General features: G+C 35.9%; 1 protein-coding gene and 2 non-coding genes across 3 annotated transcripts; 1 reads left to right on the top strand and 2 right to left on the bottom strand.

Annotated features, from left to right (window-relative positions):
• Nucleotides 1-2,797: 2,797 nt before the first annotated feature.
• On the bottom strand, nt 2,798-2,887 carry Trnay-gua. Its single transcript is given in 2 exon segments — nt 2,798-2,833; nt 2,851-2,887. It is a non-coding gene; the product is annotated as a tRNA-Tyr (tRNA).
• Nucleotides 2,888-7,090: 4,203 nt separating this feature from the next.
• Trnat-ugu lies at nt 7,091-7,163 on the top strand. The gene has a single exon. It is a non-coding gene; the product is annotated as a tRNA-Thr (tRNA).
• A 9,548-nt stretch (nt 7,164-16,711) lies between these two features.
• Nucleotides 16,712-27,014, bottom strand: LOC117319353 (protein tyrosine phosphatase type IVA 2-like; the record flags this gene model as incomplete). Its single annotated transcript, XM_033874179.1, has 3 exons — nt 16,712-20,293; nt 20,691-20,765; nt 26,881-27,014. Coding segments are annotated over 3 exons (321 nt in total), but the record flags the coding sequence as incomplete, so codon positions are not given.
• Nucleotides 27,015-27,218: the final 204 nt, after the last annotated feature.

Here is a 27,218-nt window from a genome sequence, read left to right as displayed (position 1 = left end):
CATTTACCAATGTCCGTGAAACACCAAGAAACTCAAGATTTTTATTGATACACTCAGACACATGAATATGTGTAACATGAGGACATTTGTGACAAACAATAGAAATAAGCATGACAAGATGGATACATACAGTGCATAATGCAAGAAATACACATGTAAATATAGATATACATTCAAATCAAAAGCATCACCTTTCTTAGAAACAGTGCCAGATTGTTCATAATTTGGATATTGCATTTTTTCAGCAGACGTTCAAATTTTAGCATAGTTGGATTTTTGAGAAAGTAGTGAGGTACATGTTTTTTTCCTAATACAAGTGATTTCTTCATTTTGACATTTAAACAGATAGTGGAATTCGTCCTCGATACTACTAAAACATAAATTACACATCCTATTTTCCCTTGGAATACCATTCCATCGTCCAGTTTCAATGGGGAATTTGATATTTGAAGTACGCAATTTTGTGATAGTGATTCTATTATGATCTGACAGCTTTGTTAAATAACTTTCAAATGTAAATTCTTTTTTTAATTGTGAATAAAACTGACCTTTTGAATAAGATTCTAGATCCGAAAACCATTTTTGTATAAATATATCACGTAAACGTTGTTTGACATCATACTTATAAAAACTTGTATTCATGAGTAGTTCATTGTCAAATATATATGTATATCCAGTATCATTAAAAATCTGTTTCACATGATCTAACCACTTGAACCTCATTTGACCGCTGCGGTTCAAACTCGACAGTAGCCTATATAATATATTGCTTAATTTATTTTCATTTGTCAGAAGTTGATTCCAAAAATTTAACATTCTTATCTTGACTTTCAGTTCTAGTGGGTATCTTCCCAACTCTCCATAAATCATAGTTTGGTGTATTAGATCTAACATTTAATATTCTTTTACAAAATTTAAGATGTATTATTTCTAAAGACTTGAGATCTTCGTATCCCCAGATCTCTGCTCCATATAACAGAATCGGTTCAACTAGAGAATCGAAAAGTTTGAGTTGCAAATCAATAGGAATTGCCTGATTTCGTATTTTTCTAAAAATTGAGAATATGGACTTTTGCGCTTGTTCGATAAGCTTACGTCTAGCATTTGCAAAATTTCCGTTCGATTTAAAAGCAACACCTAAATATGTGAAGCAGTCTACAGTTTCTAGTATTTGATCGTTAAGCGTGAAATTATGTCGCCGTTTAGTTTTTCTTTTACTAAAGATCATCACCTTAGTTTTCTTTATATTAACTTCAAGTTTCCATAATTTACAAAACTCCACAACCAGATTACTACCCTGCCAGCAGTGAGTCATCAATGTTGCAGCAACGGCAGTGGCCAACCCTACAGAAACGCAAGAAACAGAAAAAGATTATCATAGTATACCCTCTACACACCTCGCCCAAGAGGCAGTAGCGATGTGATGTCATGAACAGAAAGTTTATGGTGCCATACGCAAGGACGCGGCAACGTCAACGTTTTCCCCCCGACGGGATGAATGGAACAACCTTCCAGACAACGCCATAGCGTGTAGCTCTCTCGAACAATTCAAGGACTGTAGCACATCAGGCTTCGATAGACAGGTTCCTTTTTATCTGCATTATATGTTATATATACAGTATATATATATTTGTTTTATTTGCACACCTGTAGTTTTACTCACTGCGCAATTATAATTACGTAAATACGCCAGATGGTGGACTGTACTTCTGTACTGAAGAAGAAGAAGAAGAAGAAGAAGAAGTTACCCATTTTTCTGAAATAAGTGAGATATTATAGATACTTTTATCAATTTACATTATGATCACATGTTTGCCCTAATTCTGATGGTAATGTAAATACACTAATGTTTCATGACATACACAAAACATTTTAATTATACTTCCGATTAATGTATGTATTGAGATAATATTGTATATAACATAGATTGAATAACTTAAGAAGCTAATTGAATGTACATCCATATCCTAGATTAATACACCCGTCCTCATATGACCATGGCTGTTGACAGGACGTTAAACCCCTACACAAGCCCTTGTTCTATCTACCTAATATTAAGTGTTCAGCAGTAGATTATATAACATTATCATGTTATTGTGTACTGGTTTCGTCATAAAAGAGTTGCCTCCCTTGACTTTATTGTTTACATTTCTACTGTGGTCACCAGTTGCCATAGTTATTGCCTATTCAATCCATTTTACCCTTACATCTTGCTAATGAAAATTTGTTGAAATGAAATGACACGTTTATTCAGTTATGGTCTGTGGTGTTTAACGTATAACATAAAGTTATACGTACGTATGCTAATCAATAAAGAATTGCTATCATTTCACAGTATGTGGAATTATTGCCATGGTGTCACTAAAGAGGATTTTGTGAAATTGATAAATTTTCTGAAATACTTGATATACCCGAGATATTGCTATAAAGGTTTATTCTGTTGGTAATAGCAAAGAAATGAGACTTACTAGAGTCAGGTAGGATACTTTATAAATTATACCATTTCACATTATGTGGAATGATTGTCCTGATTATCAACTAAGGAGGAATATGTGAAATTGCTAAACAAATTTAATACAGTAATATCAATCGTATTATTAACAAAGGGTTTTTTCTTAAATACTGGTGGTTCCGTTGTTAACACCACAATGCTCATTTTGAGAACGTGTCAATATTATTTTGTTTTAGAAAATAATATAAACAAATTTTTTTTAGCAGAATATATGACATTCAGCTTTGTTAAGGCTACATTACAATATTTATATAAAAAATAAGAATATAAAGAGAGAAAAAAGAATCCCGCGAGCCGGAGTCGAACCAGCGACCTAAGGATAGCTTTGATATATACCACTACAGTCCTCCGCTCTACCAACTGAGCTATCACGGGCCATGTTGTGTACACCTAAATAAAATCACCTAGAGGGCGTCTTAGGAGTCGACTTCTTATATATGTATATCGGTGGACAGTACAGAGAGCATTAGTAGAAATATAAAGTAATATTCTTCTGAGTCAAATTTATATAATATTGCTTGTTAAAATTCCAAAGATTATACCTAATTGAGACAGGTAAGTATGTACAAAATAGCTTACTATAAACATATAATCAATGTATATAGTTTACTTTAAACATTCAATTAATGTACTGATTATGTACAAATTAATGTACTACAAACATACAATTAATTTAATTATGTACAAAACAGTGCCCTATAAACATATTATTAATGTAATCATGTACGAAATTGTGTACTACAAACACATAATTAATGTAATCATGTACAAATTTATGTACTACAAACATATAATCAATGTAATCATGTACAAAATAATGTACTACAAACATATAATGAATGTAATCATGTACGAAATAATGTACTACAAACATAATTAATGTAAATATGTACGAAATAATGTACTACAAACATATAATTAATGTAATCATGTACAAATGTATTTACTACAAACATATAATTAATGTAATCATGTACGAAATAATGTACTACAAACATAATAAATGTAATCATGTACGAAATAATGTACTACAAACATATAATTAATGTAATCATGTACGAAATAATGTACTACAAACATAATTAATGTAATCATGTACGAAATAATGTACTACAAACATATAATTAATGTACATGTAATTACAAATTGTACATGTATGTACAAAATAGTGTACTGTTAAAATATAATAAATGTTATTATGTTTATATGGATGAATAAGTAATGTAAGTGGTGAGGCTAAATGAAACATCTCGTAAACTTATCTTCACATTGCTTCTTATATTAATGGAGCTCTATGAAATGAAAATGATATAATTGCAAAAGAAATAGTACATACATCTGTATAGCTCATAGGTAACCATTACAATATACCGTGCTTTATCAGCTTGGACCAAGTTTGAATGATCTAATGGTCTTAGGACAGATGAGCTATAGGGCATTACACATAAACCTGTGTATGGTGACCTCATTACTGTAAAAAACAAAGTTTCTGGGAAAAAAAACGTACATGCACATCTACACATTGTCTCTAACATTCCTGTATTTATTGGAATTGGTTTACAAGTTTAGGAGGAGTTGCCCGACAAATCTTCCATTCACAAATCTGTGTATGGTGACCTGGATACAATGGAAACCAAACTTTCCGCAAAAGAATATAACTAAATGCAAATTTACATAATCGTGGTATCTACCAATGCTGGGTAGTTTCATTTAAATACCCCCTAACTTCGTTGCAGAGGTATACAAATATTTTTCAATATTTGGGATTGCTATCCATGTTTTTTTTTAAGATAATGTGGGAATGTTTTGGTTGTTTTTATACAATGATGACGACAGCAATGAAAAGATAGATAACGTCGATGACATTAATTATTTCGCCAGTGGCTGATGAGACGAACTCAACAACCAAAGTTGTCATGAAAAGTACGGAAGAGAATGAAGTTTGACATCATTGAGCAAGGTTTGAACAAATAAAAGTGTTTCCTAGTCCAAGAAAGCAGATGTAAGAAACCAAAACAGTGTGTGCAACATTGAAAACATTGAATCAATAAAACGAGTCATCACAGTAACAACTGATAGATCAGTGGATGATAGCTCAGTGGATGATAGCTCTGTGGATGATAAATCAGTGGAATTAGATGGATGAGAGTGTTCTGATTGTTTGATTTGAAGTCAAAATTCGTATCAACAATCCGACACTGAAGTGGACAATTTCCCAACTGTGTCTCTCAAAAGCCAGATGACTTTGTGAATAACAATTTCATTTTTATGAAGCCCCCTTCACTATAACAATAATGGAAAATAAGTAAAATTGTTGAGCATTGGGATAAAAAAAGCGGCCAGATTCCATCTAGAAAAACGACATTCATGATGGAAAAAATCACGGTTTTCAATGATGCTGCCTGAGTCAAATAAGATCGGTAAATATTTTTCTGTGACGAGGAGTAAAACATGTGAATTCGCTGTAATACCAACAGAAAAGAGCGACACCATATCTCGTTCTTTGTGTTATTAATTTATTTGAAGAAGTTGATTTACTTCAGGACATAGTCATTAATATTGATAATAGTGACCAAATGTTGAAATCAAAAATTTAAGTCATCATATCTAAATTGGCCGAAATTACTACATAGGGGAGGTAGACTAACCCATACTTATCAACCTAATGGTTTTGTATACACAAGGGGAGGTAGGCTATCCATACTTATCAACCTAATGGTTTTGTATACACAAGGGGAGGTAGGCTTACCCATACTTATCAACCTAATGGTTTTGTATACATAAGGGGAGGTAGGCTTACCAATACTTGTCAACATGATGGTTTTAGATGTGAAGGATATCATTTTCTATTAGTGTTTTATATTTCACATTTGTTTGGTAAAATATCATCTGTGTTTAATATTTTGTATCTATATTATAAAAACTTTCCATTTGTATTCTATTTATCATATTTGTATTCAATAGCAGATTCATTTGTATTATAAAACGTTATTCCACACTACTTTTATATCCTGTTTGCATTTATATTCAATAATGTGCTTTATTCGTATTTTATATTTTGTTTATTGTCGATAATATAAATTGAACATTAATATTGATATTTACAATGCAAATGGAAAATATATACAATACACTGTAAATGAAAACACAATGAATATAAATTATTGAATAACGCATCGTTCGGCATGCCATAAACAGATATCCGAAACAATTCGCAAGCGTTCAAACGTGGTTTGCTAGGCACTTGGAGAAACTATACTTTCGTCGGCAGGGTTTATCAATCACTCACCTATCTCTAATGCTTCCTATACAAAGACACGCACGTATAATGTATAATGTATACTAGAGATAAGTACAGGCCGGTCATTGCTCCTCGAATAAATGTCAACTAGACCTGCTGTAGAACACTGTCAAATCAATATGGTGGAAATTGACACAATGGTTTTAACGAACACCTTAACCACACATCCAGTATATACAATGATAAGTTACGAGCCTATAGATTCCTACCATGGTGCAATTTAACAGAAGTAACTTACTTAACTTTTAGTATGTATCGTCGCAAACTATGGGACTTGCTGTTGATGAGTAATTTGTTAAGCTGTGTAAAAAAATCAACAAAACATGCAAAAAATGTATCTTTCAAGGGGAGATAACTAGCTCATTTGTATCGGATATATTGCACAAAATATCCGTGCCTTTTTGCTCACAAGTGTTTAAAGTACACGATAGGACCATTGGCTTGATAAGACTTTACTTTATAATATGCATAAACATATTTTAACATTGAAATGCAAATAGCGGTTGTGAATCATTTCGCACAAATATGACATATAAGGAGGCATTTCGAATATCAAAAATGTCCTTATTAGGCACTAACAAGAACTTTAGACATGGCAAGAAGGCTGTTAGGAAAAATGTCCAACCGAGTTTGGGGTAAAAGATGCATTTTTCTGAAAAAGACCCCAAACGTCCTTTTTACTGTGATCTTAAAAATTTGATATAGGAACATTGTTGTTGGTTGAAATGCCTCCCTTTATGTCCGTATTTGTGTAATATTACTACAGCCGCTATTTGCATTTCAATGTCAAAACAAAATATGTTTATACGTACATAAAGTCGAATCCGGTCAAACACATGCTCCTATTTTAGGCTATTGACACTTGTGAGCATAACACCATGAATATTTTTCAGGTTTGGTTTTTTGAATGACTTAGAATTATTCCATGCTACATCTTACCACAAAGTAACTATATATAAGAAACATCTACAGCGAATTATTGGTGATATTAGGAAACTACGTCTTAACAAACATTTTGGTATACTACATGACTAATTTTGTGCATATTTGTTCGTGTTTAAAATTCAACATTATTCTCCTATATAGATGACCCTAGGAAAGGATTCGATTGAAATAATGCCTTATTATCAAAAGAAATATTGCACAAGTACGCTTAAGTAACAAATGTCAGTTCAATATGAAGACATCGATTTCTGCCTTACGTTGAAAGCCAGACGAATAACAGCTGTTAAATTTACATCCACACTTAAAGTGATAGTAGTTGTATCTGGTTCATCGCCTCCATAGCTCAGTGGTTAGAGCACTGGTCTTGTAAACCAGGGGTCGTGAGTTCGATCCTCACTGGGGGCTTAAAGTCCATCTTTTATCATTTCAGGGGAAAAAACTGTCTTCTTTACCAGGGATCATGAGTTCGATCCTAAGGGGGTTTGCAATCAACGCTCTAACCTTCCGTGAGTGTTTCTATTACTATTATTTTGTGATCATGTGGTGTTTATGGAACAGGTACAAAGGGAACAAAAACATCGCATAAATAGTCCCCACGCCTATAATTTCCTGAACGAAATTACGAAATCAAACCGCGTTTATAATATTGATTACTCATAAACACATGCATTATATAAAGCAGCCGTAAAACATTTCCAGTTACAATTTATTATGGCAAACCAAGTTGTCATTTATTCATGAATATGTAAATAAAATAGCTGTTGTTCGTCTGGCTTTCAACATAAGGTATAAATCGATGTATTCATATTGAACTGATATTTGATCCAGTTTCTTTTACCAAATTATAAAAGATATCTTATATAATATACGAGACATCTTATATGCTTATAAGATATAATATATAACATAAGATATCTTATTCAATACATATGGTATCTCATTAAAGATATAAGATATCTATAGTTTATGAGATATCTTAAAAAGAACGAGACTCTCTTGAGACTGGTAAAAAAATAAAAGTCCGAGAATGACTGCTCCCTCGGTAAGGTCACTTCCGTTTCTTGTTGGGGTGGCTGAGACGGCCGCTGCCGCAATCAACTGAATAAAATGATAACATATTATGAATATGACAATTTTAAATCTGTATTAAACGATTGTATACAGTCTCAGCTTGTCATGTGTTCCAATGAGATTTTCTCGGCTGCTTCATCGAGTAGAGGAGGGTTCCTTATCTCAAATTCAAATCTCGTTCTTTATATGAATCTCATATAATTTTCTTTATAAGATATCTAAAATGATATATAAGATATTCAATATACTGAATTAGATATCTCATTCAATTCTAATAAATATATCATTTATTACATCGGCTATTATAAAGGATATAAGATATATTATATAATTTGAAAAATCCCTGGATCAACGTTGCTCCATGAATCACTGAATCACTCACTGAATCACTGGAAGACCTATATATAAGTCTTATTTGACTTCTTTGATGTATCTTGACGTTTTCCCACAGCTAATGATTGTCTTTCGCGACTTCGTTCCGGTTGCACACACACTTAATAATCACAAAATTATATGTACACTTAAAAAGTTCTAAAATACATAATGTATACTCAGAGTATATTATCGAAGTTGGTCATAAAAAAACTGGGGTATGTCTTACTGAGAAAGGTAGACGTTACTACTATATACATTTATCGGTTAACTGATAGTCCAATAGTTCTACTATGGTTATATTGTATACACAGTTTGTGGGATACTTATGACGTAGTTTCCCAGTGGAGCTGGATTGGAACTCGCACATTCTACATGTACTTATTGTGTTATTTCTGATCTTTGTGTTCCAGGTTAGTTGAACGAGGGTTCAAATTTCAGGGGCTGATTACGCCAGTGCTTGTTTAACCTGTCCTTAAAGCTATTTACTGACGGGGCTGAAACCACACATTCTGGTAGCGAGTTCCACTTTAACACCACTCTGTTGCTGAAGTAGTTTGGGGTTTTCTGCTTTTTACATGTTTTTTTTTTAAATAACTTCTTTGAGTGGCCACGAGTAGCGCCATATTCGCACAGTGTGAAGAGTTCGTCCTTCTCCAAGTTTTCCATGTTGAGAATTTTATAGACCTGCAGCATGTCCGCTCTTTCCCTTCGATATTCAAGGGTTGGTAGTCCCAGTAATCTTAATCTTTCCTGGTATGGTTTATCCTTTAGGGATGGCACTCGTTTGGTAGATCTTCGTTGGATGTTCTCAATTGCCCTTTTGTCCTTGATGTACATAGGTGACCAGATGACAGAAGCATATTCCAGGTGGGGTCTTACCAAAGATTTATATAATTGGACGAACATGTCTTTGCTCATATAAGTAAAACTTCTAAAGATGATCCCAACTATTTGATTGGGGTTTTTTTTCACTGTTTTTTGGACATGAACCGAAAAGTTTAGATTCTCGTCTATTACGACGCCTAGATCTTTCTCACTTGTTGTTTTTTCTATGTTGAAGGTGTTATTGAGTTGGGTGAGGGTGTAGTTTGTTGTCCTTTGCTTAGATCCTAACTCCAGGTGTTTACATTTTTCAACGTTCAGCTTCATCAACCAATTTTCTGTCCATTGACACATTTTGTCTACGCTGATTTGTAGATTGAGTTGTTCTTTCCGTGTTGAGTTTTTGGTGTATAATTTGGAGTGATCGGCAAATAGCTTGGTGGTACATTTCAGCAGGTCTGGCAGATCATTTATGTATATTAGGAAGAGGATTGGCCCTATTACACTTCCTTGGGGGACACCGCTTAGGACTGGTAGACTTTCCGATTTTATACCATTTATGACAACTAGTTGGGTTAGATCTGTAAGGTATTCAGCAATCCATTTTAGCAGTTTTCCTGTGATACCGTAGTGTTCCATTTTGTGGAGTAGAAGTCTGTGGCAAACTTTATCGAAGGCTTTACTGAAATCCATGTATATTACGTCAATGTTGTTTCCCTCGTCCAGCAGTTTGGCCCAGTCGTCCATTGTCTCAAGGAGTTGTGTTGTGCACGATTTCTTTTGTCTGAATCCATGTTGGTGTGAACTGAACAGGTTATTTGTTTCCATGTGTTGTAGGATGGAGTCTCTGATGATTCGTTGCATAATTTTGCACGGCACGGATGTAAGGCTGATTGGTCTGTAATTGCCAGGCTCATTTCTTGGTCCTTTTTTATATATTGGTGTGACATGCGCATGCCTCCAGTCAGATGGGAGAGTACTTTGGTCAAAAGACTTGTTAAATATCAAGTTAAGTGATTCTTTTAGTTCGTTTATTGTTTCTTTGATGAACCTGGGGTGTATGTTGTCTGGTCCTGCAGCTTTATTTGGTTTTAACTTGTTAACTGCCTTTACTATCTTTTCTTCTGTTATTTCCACACTGTTAAGTAAGCCATTTACCACCCTGTTTCTAAGTGCTGGTGGAGGATTGTTTGTATCTTTGACAAAGACTGTTGCAAAGAATCTGACCATGATATTAGCTGTTTCCTGTATCATCCCGGGTAAGTATTCCGTTTTCGTTCTTAACTTGCTGAATACACGATTTTGTTTTTGTCTTTGACCTAACATGTTTCCAGAATAGTTTAGGATCAGTTTTTATTTTCTCTACTAGGTCTCTTTCAAGGTTGTACATGTATTCTGAAGTCCTTATATTCTTAGTTGTCTGGTTTCTGGCTTCATTATAGGCTTCCCAGTTGTCTTGGGCACTACAATGCAAATACTTTTGCCATTTCCTTGACTTTGTTATCATAGACTGACGTGTTTGCTGGTCTAAATTGGATCTGTGCTTAGCATTCACCTTGTGTACGGGTATGTGTTTGTCAATAAGCTTGGATATTATCTCTACAAGGCATTCCCATGCTTGATGCACATCCTGTTTAGCTGCTAGCTCCTCTGCGTCTATGTTTTTTAATTCATTACGGATGGCATGATAGTCTCCTTTGTGAAAGTTCTTGCGTTGTTAAGGCTTGTAGGAGGGTCAAAGTAACAGTTGTAGTTGAATTGTAGGGTGATGTGGTCACTGGGCCCGAGACTTTCATTATATTGTAGGTTGCTGATCATGTTCTCTTCATTGGTAAAGATAAGGTCCAGGACAGATGGTGTTTGGTTTTGTCTAAATCTTGTTGGTTCGGTGACGTGCTGGTACCAGAAGTTGTCCTGTATTTTTTCCAGGAATACCGTGGCTGGGTGGTTGACTCCTACTGTTGTTGATGTTGCATTCCAGTCAATTTCCTTGAAATTAAAATCTCCTAGGACTAGTTTGTGTGTACAGGTTGAGTTCTGGATTTCTTCCAAGAGCTCAGATAACTCTGTGTTGTTTTGTTCACTACTGTTTGGGCTGCGATAGATACAACACAGGAGAAGCGTGTCATTTCCACGGAGCTTGATCTTACAGGATACATATTCCTTGAAGTCTGTGTTTAGATTGGTATTTTCTATAACTAGCCCCTTTTTATGGTATATGGCGATTCCACGACACTGGTCGGTTGTACCAAAAATGGAGTCGTAGCCTTCCAGTTGGTAGTTTTCTGGTATGAAGTCTATTGTTGAGGATTTTGGTAGAATTTCCGTAATGCAGATAATGTCGATGTTATTTCTTGTTACGGATTCGAGAAGTTCTGTTTTTTTCGTTCGGGTTAAAATGTCCGTATTTGTGTATAAACAGCGTATACTTTGCCTCTGGGCAGATTTACTGTTAAAAACGTTAAAACAACCATCCTATAAGTTCGTTGTTTGCAGTTGACCGCTGTAGATCAGTGTTGTTTCAGAGTCATCCATTGCGTCTATTAACGTAGACTGATTGTTGCTCTCATCCATGTTGGGGGCATGATTTCTCTGGTGAGGATTTGTACTGCGAAATGTCATATTAATTGTGGGGCTCGTATCATTTGATGCTGGGCCTGGGATTTTGTCGTTTGTAGGTGCTGCTGTCTTCTGTAACGATTTTCTGATGCTGATTGAGGGACGGGAAGTGGCGGGGCTATCCCCAAACATCTTCTCGTCCCCCCGATCTGATCTGATTGGTGTGGAAAATCTCAAGAGAGAAGTTGCAGGGGGTCGTTCCTCCAGTGTCAGGGGCCCTCGTTGACCTTCAGATTTTTTTTCTGGCGTATTGTAGTTGCTTTGCTACCTCTTTGTCTCCGGGTTCACTCCTCCGTTGCTAGCGTTCTTCTCTTTGTGACCTTGTCAGGTCTCTAGTTAGTACAACATCCTTAAACTTGTGATCCGACTTATTTTTGATGTAGCGGGCATTTTCCAGTAGGAGTTTTCTTTGACCCTTATTCCCCAAGTATGACAACCAGTGGTCTTACATTTTTGTTTATTCCTTGTTTTGATGAACCCAGTCTGAAGTGAGTCGTGACATCCAGGTCTTGTATACCGAGAGACATTGCTATGTCTCTTAGGTCTTTTTCATCATCAGACTTTCTTACCATAGGGTCTGGGTTTGTTTTTTCATGTAGTTTAAAAATTATGACGTTGTTTTCTTTACGGCGTCTTTCCTCGTATTCTTTGTTCCTAGCATCAACTAGCTCATTTATGTTTACCTGAAGCTCGTCGAAGTTTTTCCTATGAGAGTTTTGTACTTCCTCGTAGATGATAGTTCTGGTGTTGACTTCGAGGTCCGATACTCTGGTCTCCAGGTTTGCGACTCTGCTGTCGTTCACTATGCAGTATTCTTTAAGAGTATTTTTCAACTCGATTATTGGTGGTTGAGTTTTGTTGCAAGATTTACATTCGTATGACATTCTTAAGTTTGCTGATCCCTTTTGTTGTAGGTAGCTGAAGATTTCTTCGGGTAGTTTGGTGCATCCCTGACAGAAAGTTAAATCACAACCTTTACAGGCAATTACTTGTTCAAACATACGCTCACATGTACTACAGTAGTTGTCCATCTCTCTTTGTCGTTTCCTAGAGTCATTACTGGTTACTTCATTGTTATCACACGTGTTTTCACTCACTGTAGCGTCCGCCATTTTTGTACTTATATGCTAACCGCAGGGCCTGTGGCGGGTCAATCCCCAAACATCAGGAGCCCACGGTTAAGTTTACAGCTTTTGTAGTGATGTTAGTCTTTACAATATTTTTGTAGGACACAAATTAGTAAGCGACGTAACCAGTATCTGCTTAACAGCTCGCCAGCATGAACTCCATCCTTCAGAAGGCTGTACGATACTTTAACATATGTGTGTGACTTATTTGACTTCCTGGATTTCAATAAGTCGTCCATAAAATGTGGGGCAATAATTCCAATTTCATTGTTAAGTTCAATTATTGCTTTGTTAAGAACTTGTATTTTACTCTCTAACTCCTTTGTCTGAGGCCGATCAGTTTCACTGGTGTGGTGAGCTCTCACAGAGTTCCAGATGGATATAGAGTAAAACGGGCATTCTAGGAAGACAATCCGTAGTTTTTGACCGTATTTCTCCTGTAGTGGGATTAGGCGACGATATTCACGAATGATGTCGTTTGGTCCGACTGTGTTGTTTAACTCAATAGTCTTACCTTTTTTCCTTGTAAAGTCACATGTACCCGTCCACACTGCTACAAGAACTTTGCCGTATGTTCTAAGATAACTGTCCACATGTTCCACTATGTTATCTACTATGTTTTTAGTGTCTTTACCAGGTCTTACAACCCATCGTATTGTTTTTTCAAGTGCAGTGAAGACTGTGGCCTTCACACTAGCTGCTTTACTGTCACTCACAATGATAAGCTTCCTTTCAGAGATGAAGGAAGTGTTGATGTCTTCTTCTGACTTTTCTAGATACTTAACAAGTTTCCCTGCACTCATCACTTAGAGGGGTGTCCGAGAATAATAATGTAAAAACATACTCACAGTCAGCCGATCATCTATCATTAGATATGTTCCTCTATTCCTGCTTCAGTACGGCCCACTTACGTAACATTTTAACTAAGTCAGCCAGGAGAACTTGCTAAAGGGGAGTACAACTGGGTTGCCACATAATTATTGCTTTAGACGGCACATGATTGTTTATATTTGCAAAACTTTTCTTTCTGACCGAGATAAACTGGAAACCTAATGGAAAAAAATTGACAAAATTTACGAGAGATTAAGATATCATGATATCTACGAAATTGACAATTCAATGACAAAAATTTATACTACATGATGAAAATGGATAGGTTCAGATTCAAGTTACACCATAATACATTGTAACCAAAGTCGAACATCGCTGATGTTTAAGGATTTCTCCATAGATTTGTTCACTCAAGAAACGGACACGTCCACCATGATGTGCGTGCGCAACCTCAATGAATAAATGACAACTTGGCTTTCCATAATTCATTCTTATAATGACGCAATGAGACTCACAATGTGTGATTGGCAGTTTTCCAGTATGTCAAATTGCTCAGTTTTAGGACAATTTGGCAAGGACACCTTCCGTATAATCTACTCGAGTCAAAACGTTTGGTTTCGCTTTCGTTAACAACTTGACTCGATCCAGATCAAAACAAACTGACAGGTAGATTTCCGAGTAAATTATTTGTTTTCATTGTTTCATCAATTGCAATATACAAGTATTGTTGTATTGATATGCTAACGTCAATCACACCTAAATAATCATGGAAGGTTTTTCTTCGTTTCAGTCCTTGTCCCACTTGGTGCAGTGTCAGATTAGACGATACCCCCCGTTTACTTGTGTTCCTGAGAAGTGGTACTCTATAACATGTCCATATCCACCTCTTCCTGTCATTTCTGGACGACTATATCGACCTGCTCCTGTCGCTGCACTCAGTGGTGAACACTGCGGTTTATCGTTGTGGTCGATCACATCTCCCATGGTCATTCTGTATGATAGGTGGGATCGAAAGATCTAGCTCTCAAAACACACGTACTTCGAGATTATGGCTGTTCCTCCTTCCATAATGGGGTTGTCGTCCCAGTCTTAGTAGAGCACAGCTTCTCCTGTGTTTACGTCATGAAAGTCCTAGCTCTTTTGTTAAATCCTTCTTCTGTGATATCCTTCTGGCATTTGTTCAGCTAAAAAAGTCTGCTTGCGACTATACTCTTTTTCTTTTTATTACCCTACCTTGACCGAATGGAGTATAAAGTTCCTCATCAAAGGATTTGTACTTCTAGGCCCATTGAAGGTTTGACCTCTGGTATTCTATTAATCCTAGACGATTTTTGAATGGTTTGGCGGTCCCAATTGAGTTTCCTTCTCCGGAACCACCTAAAGGTTGCATGAAGCAGTCTTGGTGTGGTCGTCATGGAAAACATCTCTAGTTAGGATGGAATTGCTTGATTACTTGCCAGGGTTTTACATACTTGACGAATGCGATTTCCTACATTATCTCCATTTATTTCCTTTTTCTTTGGTGTCGGCCTAAGAAAATATGAGGTTGCATTAAGCAGGATTTGATATAACAGGTTGCCAGGTTTTGGAGGTGGAGGAAAGCCGGAGTACCCGGAGAAAAACCACCGGCCTACGGTCAGTACCTGGCAACTGCCCAAAGTAGGTTTTGAACTCGCAACCCAGTGGTGGAGGGCTAGTGTGAAAGTGTCGGTACACCTTAACCACTCGGCCACCGCAGCCCCTGAATGATAACAGTGCTTCCTATCAGTTGTATAAATTTGAACCCCAGCCACATAGGGATACTTCCTACCAAATTGGATAAATTCTGATCGTTGGTTAAGAAGAAGTCAATTGTTGACGGACGGATACCGGACGCCACGGTATGGCATAAGCTCACGTGTTTTCACAGCTTCACTCCAGGAAAAAACAGCTGTTTGGTTTATTTTGTTTAATGTCATATTAACAGCCAGTGTCATTTAAGGACGTGTCATGATTTGGATGTGGAGGAAATTACCCGGAGAAAACAACCGGCCTACTGTCAGTACCAGGCAACTGCCCCACGTGGGTTTTGAACTCGCAACCCAGAGGTGGAGGGCTAGTGATAAAGTGTCGAGAAACCTTAACCACTCGGCCCCAAGAAACAGCTGTTAGACAAATAGGAGAGGGATCCATGTCCACCACTACGTTCTGCAGTCCGTCAACATCCTCACTTTAAGTTTGAGATTGTATCCTCTTTAAACACTTTGTTTTGGTCTGCATGGATATTCAAATGATTTGAAAACAAGCATCCAGGGTATTGATAAAGCAGTACCCAGGGTATTGACAAAGCAGTACCCGGGGTATTGATAAAACAGTACCCGGGGTATTGACAAAGCAGTACCCAGGGTATTGACAAAGCAGTACCCGGGGTATTGATAAAACAGTACCCGGGGTATTGACAAAGCAGTACCCAGGATATTGACAAAGCAGTACCCAGGGTATTGATAAAGCAGTACCCAGGATATTGACAAAGCAGTACCCGGGGTATTGACAAAGCAGTACCCGGGGTATTGATAAAACAGTACCCAGGGTATTGATAAAACAGTACCCAGGGTATTGACAAAACAGTATCCAGGGTATTGATAAAGCAGTACCCAGGGTATTGACAAAGCAGTACCCAGGATATTGATAAAACAGTACCCGGGGTATTGATAAAACAGTACATGTCCCTACCTATCCCCGCTAAAATAGTACCAGTGACCTTGACCTTGACATAAAAACCCTGAAACCTGTCGGAGGTATTATGCTCCTATGTAGTTGTGTAAAGTTTGATCCAAATCTCTCAAAAAATGAAGCTGCTAGAGTGCTGACCAACTTTGGCTTAACGTTCCTAGTACTTACAGAGGGACTGGGAGGAAACGTATAATCCACCCAGTTTCACCAGTAGTGGACTAATAACACTAATAATAATACTTGAGTTTAACTCCATATGAACAAGTTAATGAAGAAATATTGTTACTTACTGTTGTCTTGAAACAAGGTCAAAACCTAATATCAATATTCATATTGACACTCACTTAATTAAACAGAAATGTATACTTTTTCTATTGAAAAAAAAATTACAAGATGGATGGTAATTTATATTTATTGACGAAGTTCAATATCTGCATAATATATATACAAATGCAATACTTCAGATTCATATTGTCACATAAATGCTTATGGAAAGTTGACATTTCATATCAATTTCAATAAACTCAAACTGCTTTTAAGATCTTACATTTCATCTGCAATCAAAAAAGTAGGAGTTTCCATTCAATTCTCTTTTTACAGGCAGTATATTTGGAACATGTAATTTTCAGAGACGAATCGGAGTTGTCTCACATTGTGTCATGTAATTACAGTAGTATACATATCACAGAGATGTGAAATCATAGGAGATAACATGTAATTTGTGAAGGGGAGATAACTCACCCAACCCTCCCATTTCTTGTTTTAATTGCAAAACTGAAATGGTAAAAACTAATTTATTGATGATGAATGATTGGAAAATTAATGAAAACATGAGAATACAATAATAAAAAATATGTACCATATGGGCAGTGACAACTGGATGTATCGGGTAAGGGGTGAAATCAACATTTTGCTTTCTGAACTGAGCCTCTAGAACTACATACAAAACATAGAACTTGATAATAATATCAAATCTGCCAAATTTCACATCATTCACGTTTCATTTTTATGAAAATAACACAATTCAAAATGTTGACTTACACCTTGATGTTATTAAGGACATGTTATATAAGAATGTTAGACTGGTTTTACTGAGAGAGATGTTGCTTAGGAAACATTAGGAATGCAGTGAGTGTAGGACAGATACCAGACTTGATGAAAGAACAAAACAGGACCTCAAAGGAAGCAGTGCCTGGCTGATGCTGGACATATTACCTATCCCCAAATATTGAACCTTTTGAAGAGCTTGCCCAGAGAGACCAAACAGTGTCTGAGAGGGAATAAATCTGACCTTAGCCAAATCATTTAGAAATTTCACTAAAACTGAAGAGGAACAAGTCAGATACTAAGTGGAGCTTTTTAACTTGGGATTAACAGAGATTAAGCCAAACTCCTAAAGGAGCTAAACCCATCCCTGACGAGAACAAGATCAATGAGATTTTAGCCAGTGGAACATCATTAAATTTGGCTAAGGAAGATGGTGCCTATGTATGACTAAACTGGACTGGATTGTCTCCCCTGATAAAGGAGAGGATGGATGATAATTCCTGCTTAAAAAAGGTACAATCTCCAATGCTAGTGAACTTGGTTATCAATCACTGAGAACTACAGATGATCTCCCATTACAGTGAAAACAATAGATTATCTCCCTTATTGTTGACGATCACAACAAGTTATCTCCCTTGCTAACTCTATGCAGATAATCACCCTTGTACAAACCAAATATATTTCAATCTTCTTTCCTCATAAATGGAAAAAAAGTTATTAAAAGATAGGTTGATCTTCATTCATTCCTTCTTTACAATAGATGAAATTTTATACATATAAATATTGAACCAGTGAGTCATGTGCCAGATTCTATAAATAGTACAACACACTTTTCTGAACACAATCACACATGCATGCAATAAATAATTTTCAAAAATAATTAACTCCTAATCATTGATTTCCAACCATTTACATCAAGATCTCTGCCCTCAATTGACTTGAGGATTATGAACATATTAATTCATTGTCTTGTAACAGCAATGTAATATTGCCCTTTGTCCTTAACTAGCATGATATGATAATTTAAGGGATTTGTTCAATGTTGGCTTTGAGTACCAGTCTGAGCAATGGGATGAATGAAAAACTGGGAACACTCTTTACAAATATATAAGGGATACCTAAACCCAATCCAGGGATTTATCAGAGGTTTTTTTAAGTATCCTAAATGCCTAAATAGATCATTCCCAAATTAGTCTCAAATACTTTTCAAAATACTTCCAGACAAACATGCAAACGGCATTTTCTAACAACACATCTTTAATCAATTTTGGATATTTTAAATTTTTGATGCCTGAAGATGATTTCTTGTGGATGACAAGTCTGTTTTCCTCCGATAAACCCCTGTATCAATCCAGGTCAGAGCACTGATCATTTTTATTTGTGCCTACATTTTCAAAAAAAAGATCTTGTTTCTTTCTATTGCTATTACAATTCTTTGTTCAGATTCCCAGGAAACAGAAGACCTTACACATCTAGTACGAACACTGTCTCTACATTTCATTTATATACTTGAAAAATGTGGCATCATCGTTAGAGATTCGGTAGGTACATGTATTTCTAAAACTAGGTGTTTGAATTTAATAACAAAATCATAATTATCCTTAAGGGAATATGTGATTTTAGATAGTATATACACTGGATAAGATAAAGTTCATAGTTCCTTTAACATATCACTACAGGTATTTTTGTATAATTTCAAACAATTCTCTTTAATTAAAATGCTAGTTATAAAAGGTATACACCATCATATACATGTACAAACATGTGTTTAAACTGTGTATTTACTTTTGGATCATGCACATTACATTAAAGACAACTGTTCCTAAAATCTATATGTTTTTATACATTATCTGGTCCTTTAAACATGGTAATATTTAAGGTTCTTTAAAATTAATTCATCATTAATAATCAGTGTGCCTTTTCTCTAGGGAGAATTACTGCTCTTAAGAGATATTTTTCAGTATATAATTTACCCCGTCACATGAAATAGGCTAGTTAATTATAATGGCAAGAGTAGTCTATTACAGAAACAAAGGGATGAACACATTTAGTAGTATGAGACAGTATCACTATCATAGATGAGGTCTTCTGAATCCTGCTCCATCATCCAATATCTACATGGATATACACATTTAATCTAAAGATGGATTTCTGCCTACATTTGCTCAGGCATGTCTTTGTCAGAATATTTGAGCCTTGCATCCAAATTCAATCCTGGTGGTAAACCAATATTGTTTGTTTTTGATGTGTTATAATACGGATATACTTAAAAATCAAGGGTTCCATCATTTACCTGCCCTCCATACCCCTTTAACAGTAAACAGATGAAAAACATGACCAAAAGTATGACAGGGCAGCTTCACCAGTTATTTAATATTCATACATTTATTCAATTAATAGAAAGAAAAGCTGAAATTTAGCAGAAACCCATCTTTGAAATAAATATGTCATGACCATTTTTTTTAGTATCACAAATATTTTAGTAGTAAAAATGTTTCCTCAATATACTTGATATTAAAAAAAAGATATGCTGGTTAACACTGAAGTTTGTACAATTCTCTATACCAGCTTAATTCATTACACTTGATTGTTTAATTTAAAGTAGCCAATCAGATCACAGCTATTCTTCAGCCCTGATCAACTGATCAATATCCAATTCTGCCAAAACATCACAAGTCAACATCTCTACTGCTACAGTTCTTTAGCTCCAGTCCTTTGTCCCCACCAATCACAGTTAGTTTTACATCTGATGCCACCGTGTACCTATGTGACCACAGAAGATGAAACATAATTTATAATATGAAGATGAGCTATCATGTCTACATTATACAACACTGCTTGTGTCCATTTCCACGTAACTTTAGGCGTGACTTTGGCCGGTAGTCCGCGAGGAAGGAAAGTTGCTTGGCGTTGATGGCACCACGTCGTTTGCTGTAAATCAAAACAACATTACCATTACTATTTTATTGTGTTTAATCAGTAAGACCTCAAAATGTTTGGATAGGTAGATAGATATATTTTGCAAAAAGTTTTTGGAATATACATTAAGGTTATATGGACAGGGATGTACAATTGTCAAATAATTCCACTGGTAAATCAATTTCTTCATTGCCGATATCAGAAATTTTCAAAAATAAAAATCTGCAATCCTTCCACTAGTGAAACTGCAAAACATTTTATAATTTAGTTAAACTTAATAAGCGTAGGTTAAATAATGAATTTTCAAGACAGATTTTTGTTTCTTTATTATCATGATTTCCTTCATTTGGGAAAACTTTGGTTGAGTTACCTCCCTTGTCACAGTTTTTCAAAGTTTGCCTTTCATTACCTGCGAATTAGTTCCACTGCATCTTCATATTTCATTCCACATTCAATCAAGGCTAGTGCCACCAAAACTGGAGCTCTGTGAAAACAAGAAATATATTAACACAGAAATCAAATATTCATCATCAAGCTATTACAGCAACAGGTCAAGTTTAAACCCATCATCAGATACCCATGGTTGACTTCAATACGCTACACTTCACTTCACCAGTGTGTCAACTCAGTGAAAAATCCTCATCTTAATTAAGGCTATTTGATTGGCTTCATCACATTTTCGTATAAGAATTTCAGCCAATCAGATCGAAGATAAAATACACTTTTGAATCTACATATCAACTAGAGTTGTGGTACACAGGAGTTATCAGTAAACAGTCACAGACTTGTGTGTATTCTGTATGGAATCAGTAAACAGTCACAGACTTGTGTGTATTCTGTATGTATGTAATCAGTAAACAGTCACAGACTTGTGTGCATTCTGTATGGAATCAGTAAACAGTCACAGACTTGTGTGTGTTCTGTGTGTAATCAGTAAACAGTCACAGACTTGTGTGTATTCTGTATGTAATCAGTAAACAGTCACAGACTTGTGTGTATTCTGTATGTAATCAGTAAACAGTCACAGACTTGTGTGTATTCTGTATGGAATCAGTAAACAGTCACAGACTTGTGTGTATTCTGTATGTAATCAGAAACAGTCAGACTTGTGTGTATTCTGTATGTAATCAGTAAACAGTCACAGACTTGTGTGTATTCTGTATGTAATCAGTAAACAGTCACAGACTTGTGTGTATTCTGTGTGTATGTAATCAGTAAACAGTCACAGACTTGTGTGTATTCTGTATGTAATCAGTTAACAGTCACAGACTTGTGTGTATTCTGTATGTAATCAGTAAACAGTCACAGACTTGTGTGTATTCTGTATGTAATCAGTAAACAGTCACAGACTTGTGTGTATTCTGTATGTAATCAGTAAACAGTCACAGACTTGTGTGTATTCTGTATGTAATCAGTAAACAGTCAGACTTGTGTGTATTCTGTATGTAATCAGTAAACAGTCACAGACTTGTGTGTATTCTGTATGTGTGTAATCAGTAAACAGTCAGACTTGTGTGTATTCTGTATGTAATCAGTTAACAGTCACAGACTTGTGTGTATTCTGTATGTAATCAGTAAACAGTCACAGACTTGTGTGTATTCTGTATGGAATCAGTAAACAGTCACAGACTTGTGTGTATTCTGTATGGAATCAGTAAACAGTCACAGACTTGTGTGTATTACATAATGTTATGATATCAAGGAAATGTTTAGAAATGGGTATTGGAATTTTAAGGCTTTGTGAAAGGCTGGTTTCTTAAACCCATGACAGACTAGTTATAAATTTTCAGTTATCTAACCAATATAAAGATCCAGTTATCTAACCAATATAAAGATCCAGTTATCTAACCTATGTTAAGATCCAGTTATCTAACCAATGTAAAGATCCAGTTATCTAACCAATATAAAGATCCAGTTATCTAACCAATATAAAGATCCAGTTATCTAACCAATGTAAAGATCCAGTTATCTAACCAATGTTAAGATCCAGTTATCTAACCAATATAATGATCCAGTTATCTAACCAATATAAAGATCCAGTTATCTAACCAATATAAAGATCCAGTTATCTAACCAATATAAAGATCCAGTTATCTAACCTATGTTAAGATTCAGTTATCTAACCAATATAAAGATCCAGCTATATAACCTATGTAAAGATCCAGTTATCTAACCTATGTTTAGATCCATTTATCTAACCAATGTTAAGATCCAGTTATCTAACCAATGTAAAGATCCAGTTATCTAACCTATATAAAGATCCAGTTATCTAACATATGTTAAGATCCAGTTATCTAACCAATGTTAAGATCCAGTTGTCTAACCAATGTTAAGATCCAGTTATCTAACCAATGTAAAGATCCAGTTATCTAACCAATGTAAAGATCCAGTTATCTAACCAATATAAAGATCCAGTTATCTAACCTATGTTAAGATCCAGTTATCTAACCAATATAAAGATCCAGTTATCTAACCAATATAAAGATCCAGTTATCTAACCTATGTTAAGATCCAGTTATCTAACCAATATAAAGATCCAGTTATCTAACCAATATAAAGATCCAGTTATCTAACCTATGTTAAGATCCAGTTATCTAACCTATGTTAAGATCCAGTTATCTAACCAATATAAAGATCCAGTTATCTAACCAATATAAAGATCCAGTTATCTAACCTATGTTAAGATTCAGTTATCTAACCAATATAAAGATCCAGTTATCTAACCAATATAAAGATCCAGTTATCTAACCTATGTTAAGATCCAGTTATCTAACCAATATAAAGATCCAGTTATCTAACCAATATAAAGATCCAGTTATCTAACCTATGTTAAGATCCAGTTATCTAACCAATATAAAGATCCAGTTATCTAACCAATATAAAGATCCAGTTATCTAACCTATGTTAAGATCCAGTTATCTAACCTATGTTAAGATCCAGTTATCTAACCAATATAAAGATCCAGTTATCTAACCAATATAAAGATCCAGTTATCTAACCTATGTTAAGATTCAGTTATCTAACCAATATAAAGATCCAGTTATCTAACCAATATAAAGATCCAGTTATCTAACCTATGTTAAGATCCAGTTATCTAACCAATATAAAGATCCAGTTATCTAACCAATATAAAGATCCAGTTATCTAACCTATGTTAAGATCCAGTTATCTAACCTATGTTAAGATCCAGTTATCTAACCTATGTTAAGATTCAGTTATCTAACCAATATAAAGATTCAGTTATCTAACCAATATAAAGATTCAGTTATCTAACCTATGTATTTCCTGAGCTATTCTATTGGCTAACAATTGTAATGTGGATTCCCCAACGCCTACATTACTTTTGTTACAGTGTTTAATTCTTGGCCATGCTATTCCTGTATTAACATTTGATGTATTTTTGATAATTCTGTCTGAACCTTTGATATCTAAGCACCTGTCAGACAGAGCCTGTAGTATTACATGTTGCCATGGTTATATATATACTCTTTCAGCCAATTAACCCCACCTTGTAATTATAAGTCCACAAATAACAGTGTTTGTGTGGCAACATTATTACTGTAGACTGATCAATATATCTAGCAACATGTTTTTAGACCAATTTCCTGAACCCTGATCACCATGACAGCTCCTCATATTATCAAAACATGTTTCATCAATCCTAGTAATAAGGAAGTTTATAACATAAATCCAAATGGAAGTACATATGTACGTACATGCTAAAATGCCACAGTTCTGGGAGGAAACCATTGACATGTTTTCCTCCTACATCCAATAAACTGACATTCAATCAGGAGAAACAACGGTTTATACCCTGAGGAGTGGGTTTATCATAATCAAACAGTAAGGCAAACAGGTGGATTTGATGAATGACCCAATTCAACCGGTCCATGAATTAAATATTCACATCTCTGATATATACATATATTGGACATTTCTGAGAAAATAAATTAAATGAAGAAAAAGCAAACAAAAAACGAACAAAAAAACTAGAAAATGTCCGAAAACAATAAATGCTTCCACTGCCAGGGATGGGACGGACCTTGGTAGCAGTACGTAGTTGATACGGAAGTGCCTGCAGTGATTAAATCATCTATTATACATGATCAAAAAGCACAAAACCACAATACAAATTTGGATGACTTGTTTGGATATCAAGGTCATCAAGATGGAGAGGTCAAATAGTTATTGTCTTTGTCACATCTCCCTTATGAGCCGAGCAGATTTTTATATAACTTTGCAAAAACGATACCATGGCTAGGTCACCTCCAAATGATAATAAGCTTCTCTTATCCATCATTGACACAGCACTACTTCAAAGTCCTGGTATCATAATGGTTAAAATATTTATGTGAAGCTAAGAATTATCTTAACCTTGGGAAGATTGATAACTTTTTCTAGCAAGGGTAAGTCCCATTGGTGTAACAGGGAACTGAATGACCCCCAACAGAAAAACAGGTAAGATGTTAAAATTGTCCAGCGACACACACCACACAAACAGGGTACTATAAAGTTATCTTTATATAAACAGGATAACTACAGGGTACTATAAAGTTATCTTTATATAAACAGGGTAACACAGGGTACCATAAAGTTAACTTTATATAAACAGGGTAACACAGGGTACTGTAATGGTACCTGTATATACACAGAGTAACACAGGGTACTGTAAAGTTATCTTTATATAATTAGGGTAACACAGGGTACTGTAAAGGTACCTGCATGTATATACACAGAGTAACACAGGGTACTATAAAGTTATCTTTATATAAACAGGGTAACACAGGGTACTGTAAAGTTATCTTTATATAAACAGGGTAACACAGGCTACTGTAAAGGTACCTGTATATACACAGAGTAACACAGGGTACTGTAAAGGTACCTGTATATATACAGAGTAACACAGGGTATTGTAAAAGTACCTGTATATAAACAGAGTAACACAGGGTACTGTAAAGGTACCTGTATATACACAGAGTAACACAGGGTACTGTAAAGGTACCTGTATATACACAGAGTAACACAGGGTACTGTAAAGTTATCTTTATATAATTAGGGTAACACAGGGTACTGTAAAAGTACCTGTATATATACAGAGTAACACAGGGTACTGTAAAGGTACCTGTATATATACAGGATAACACAGGGTACTGTAAAGGTACCTGTATATACACAGAGTAACACAGGGTACTGTAAAGGTACCTGTATATACACAGGGTAACACAGGGTACTGTAAAAGTACCTGTATATACACAGGGTAACACAGGGTACTGTAAAGGTACCTGTATATATACAGGATACCACAGGCTACTGTCTATTACTAGTGGATAGATTATGCTATTCTACTTGTATGGTTAATCAATTTACCACTATGTGCAATCTTTTTCAAAAATGAATTTGGTACCACCCAAATTCTAAGACAACAGATGACAGGTGGTAAGATGTATAGTATACAATTGTTTCATGCCATAGTCAAAACTCTCCTCTCTAGGTGGTGGAACCAACCCGATAAACTGTTTCCCAAAACCCATTTCCTGAGGCCATGGGCCTCTGGAAACATTTCATCAGGTCGATCCTAACACCTCGTTGCAGCCTTGGGAAGCAGTTCATTGGGTTGTCTCAAACCTGAGGGAAAGCGCTTTGACTGTTGACTCACTGATATTACAGGAGCGCCCCGACTGTTGACTCACTGATATTACAGGAGCGTCCCGACTGTTGACTCACTGATATTACAGGAGCGTCCCGACTGTTGACTCACTGATATTACAGGAGCGCCCCGACTGTTGACTCACTGATATTACAGGAGCGCCCCGACTGTTGACTCACTGATATTACAGGAGCGCCCTGACTGTTGACTCACTGATATTACAGGAGCGCCCCGACTGTTGACTCACTGATATTACGGGAGCGCCCTGACTGTTGACTCACTGATATTACAGGAGCGCCCTGACTGTTGACTCACTGATATTACAGGAGCGCCCTGACTGTTGACTCACTGATATTACAGGAGCGCCCCGACTGTTGACTCACTGATATTACAGGAGAGCCCCGACTGTTGACTCACTGATATTACAGGAGCGCCCCGACTGTTGACTCACTGATATTACAGGAGCGCCCCGACTGTTGACTCACTGATATTACAGGCATTAAACAACTGTCTCATTACCTGAATAGCCAAAAATAATCAGATACAGGCCATTTAAAAGTCAAATCCTGAAGACCCTCATCTAATATTCCCAAACGGTCTTGTGGCAGACATTGGAAATTGTGATTATAAAGGTGCATCCTCATAATCATTTGAATGTAGTGTTTGGATGTTTTATGCTGCTCAATATTTTTTACTAACGTCTGGCTTGTTATGATGTTCTATCATTTTCCCTGAGAATACTTAATTTACAAATCTACAGAGAGTCTGGTAATTACAACACAACATTCACGTTATTTGCATGCAATAAGAGCTCTCACATTATACTGTACATCAACTACAGGAACAGCAAACTTGCATATTGCTAATCACTTGGTTGGCTTGGAAACTGATTAAATTTCAGTATCTGAGTTGATTATTTCAGATGCCACAGTAAGCAAGGTGTGTCACTCACCTTCCAAGTCCTGCCACACAGTGAACAGCCACACAACAACCAGGCTCTTCCTTGAAGCGGGTCTTGAGCAGGTTGAACCACTCATCCATCACCATCAGGGGAGGAGGGTTTCCATCGTCAAACTGCCAGTCCTGTCAACATCCAATCAAAAGTGGTCTTATAAACTTCTCATCAAATCAGATGTTTTCCAAGAAACTTCACAAAAAACAACGCAGTCTTTCGTGATCAAAAACTTTACAAACAGTAGAGAAATTGCAAGCAATCCATGCTAGCCAACCAGCTACAGTGAAACTATTAAAAAATATGAACAAAGAGACAACTAATAGTTTGAAAATACA

This window comes from Pecten maximus, unplaced genomic scaffold (genome assembly GCF_902652985.1).
Source record: "Pecten maximus unplaced genomic scaffold, xPecMax1.1, whole genome shotgun sequence".
NCBI classification, from domain to species: domain Eukaryota; kingdom Metazoa; phylum Mollusca; class Bivalvia; order Pectinida; family Pectinidae; genus Pecten; species Pecten maximus.
This window is presented reverse-complemented; position numbering and strand designations above follow the sequence as displayed.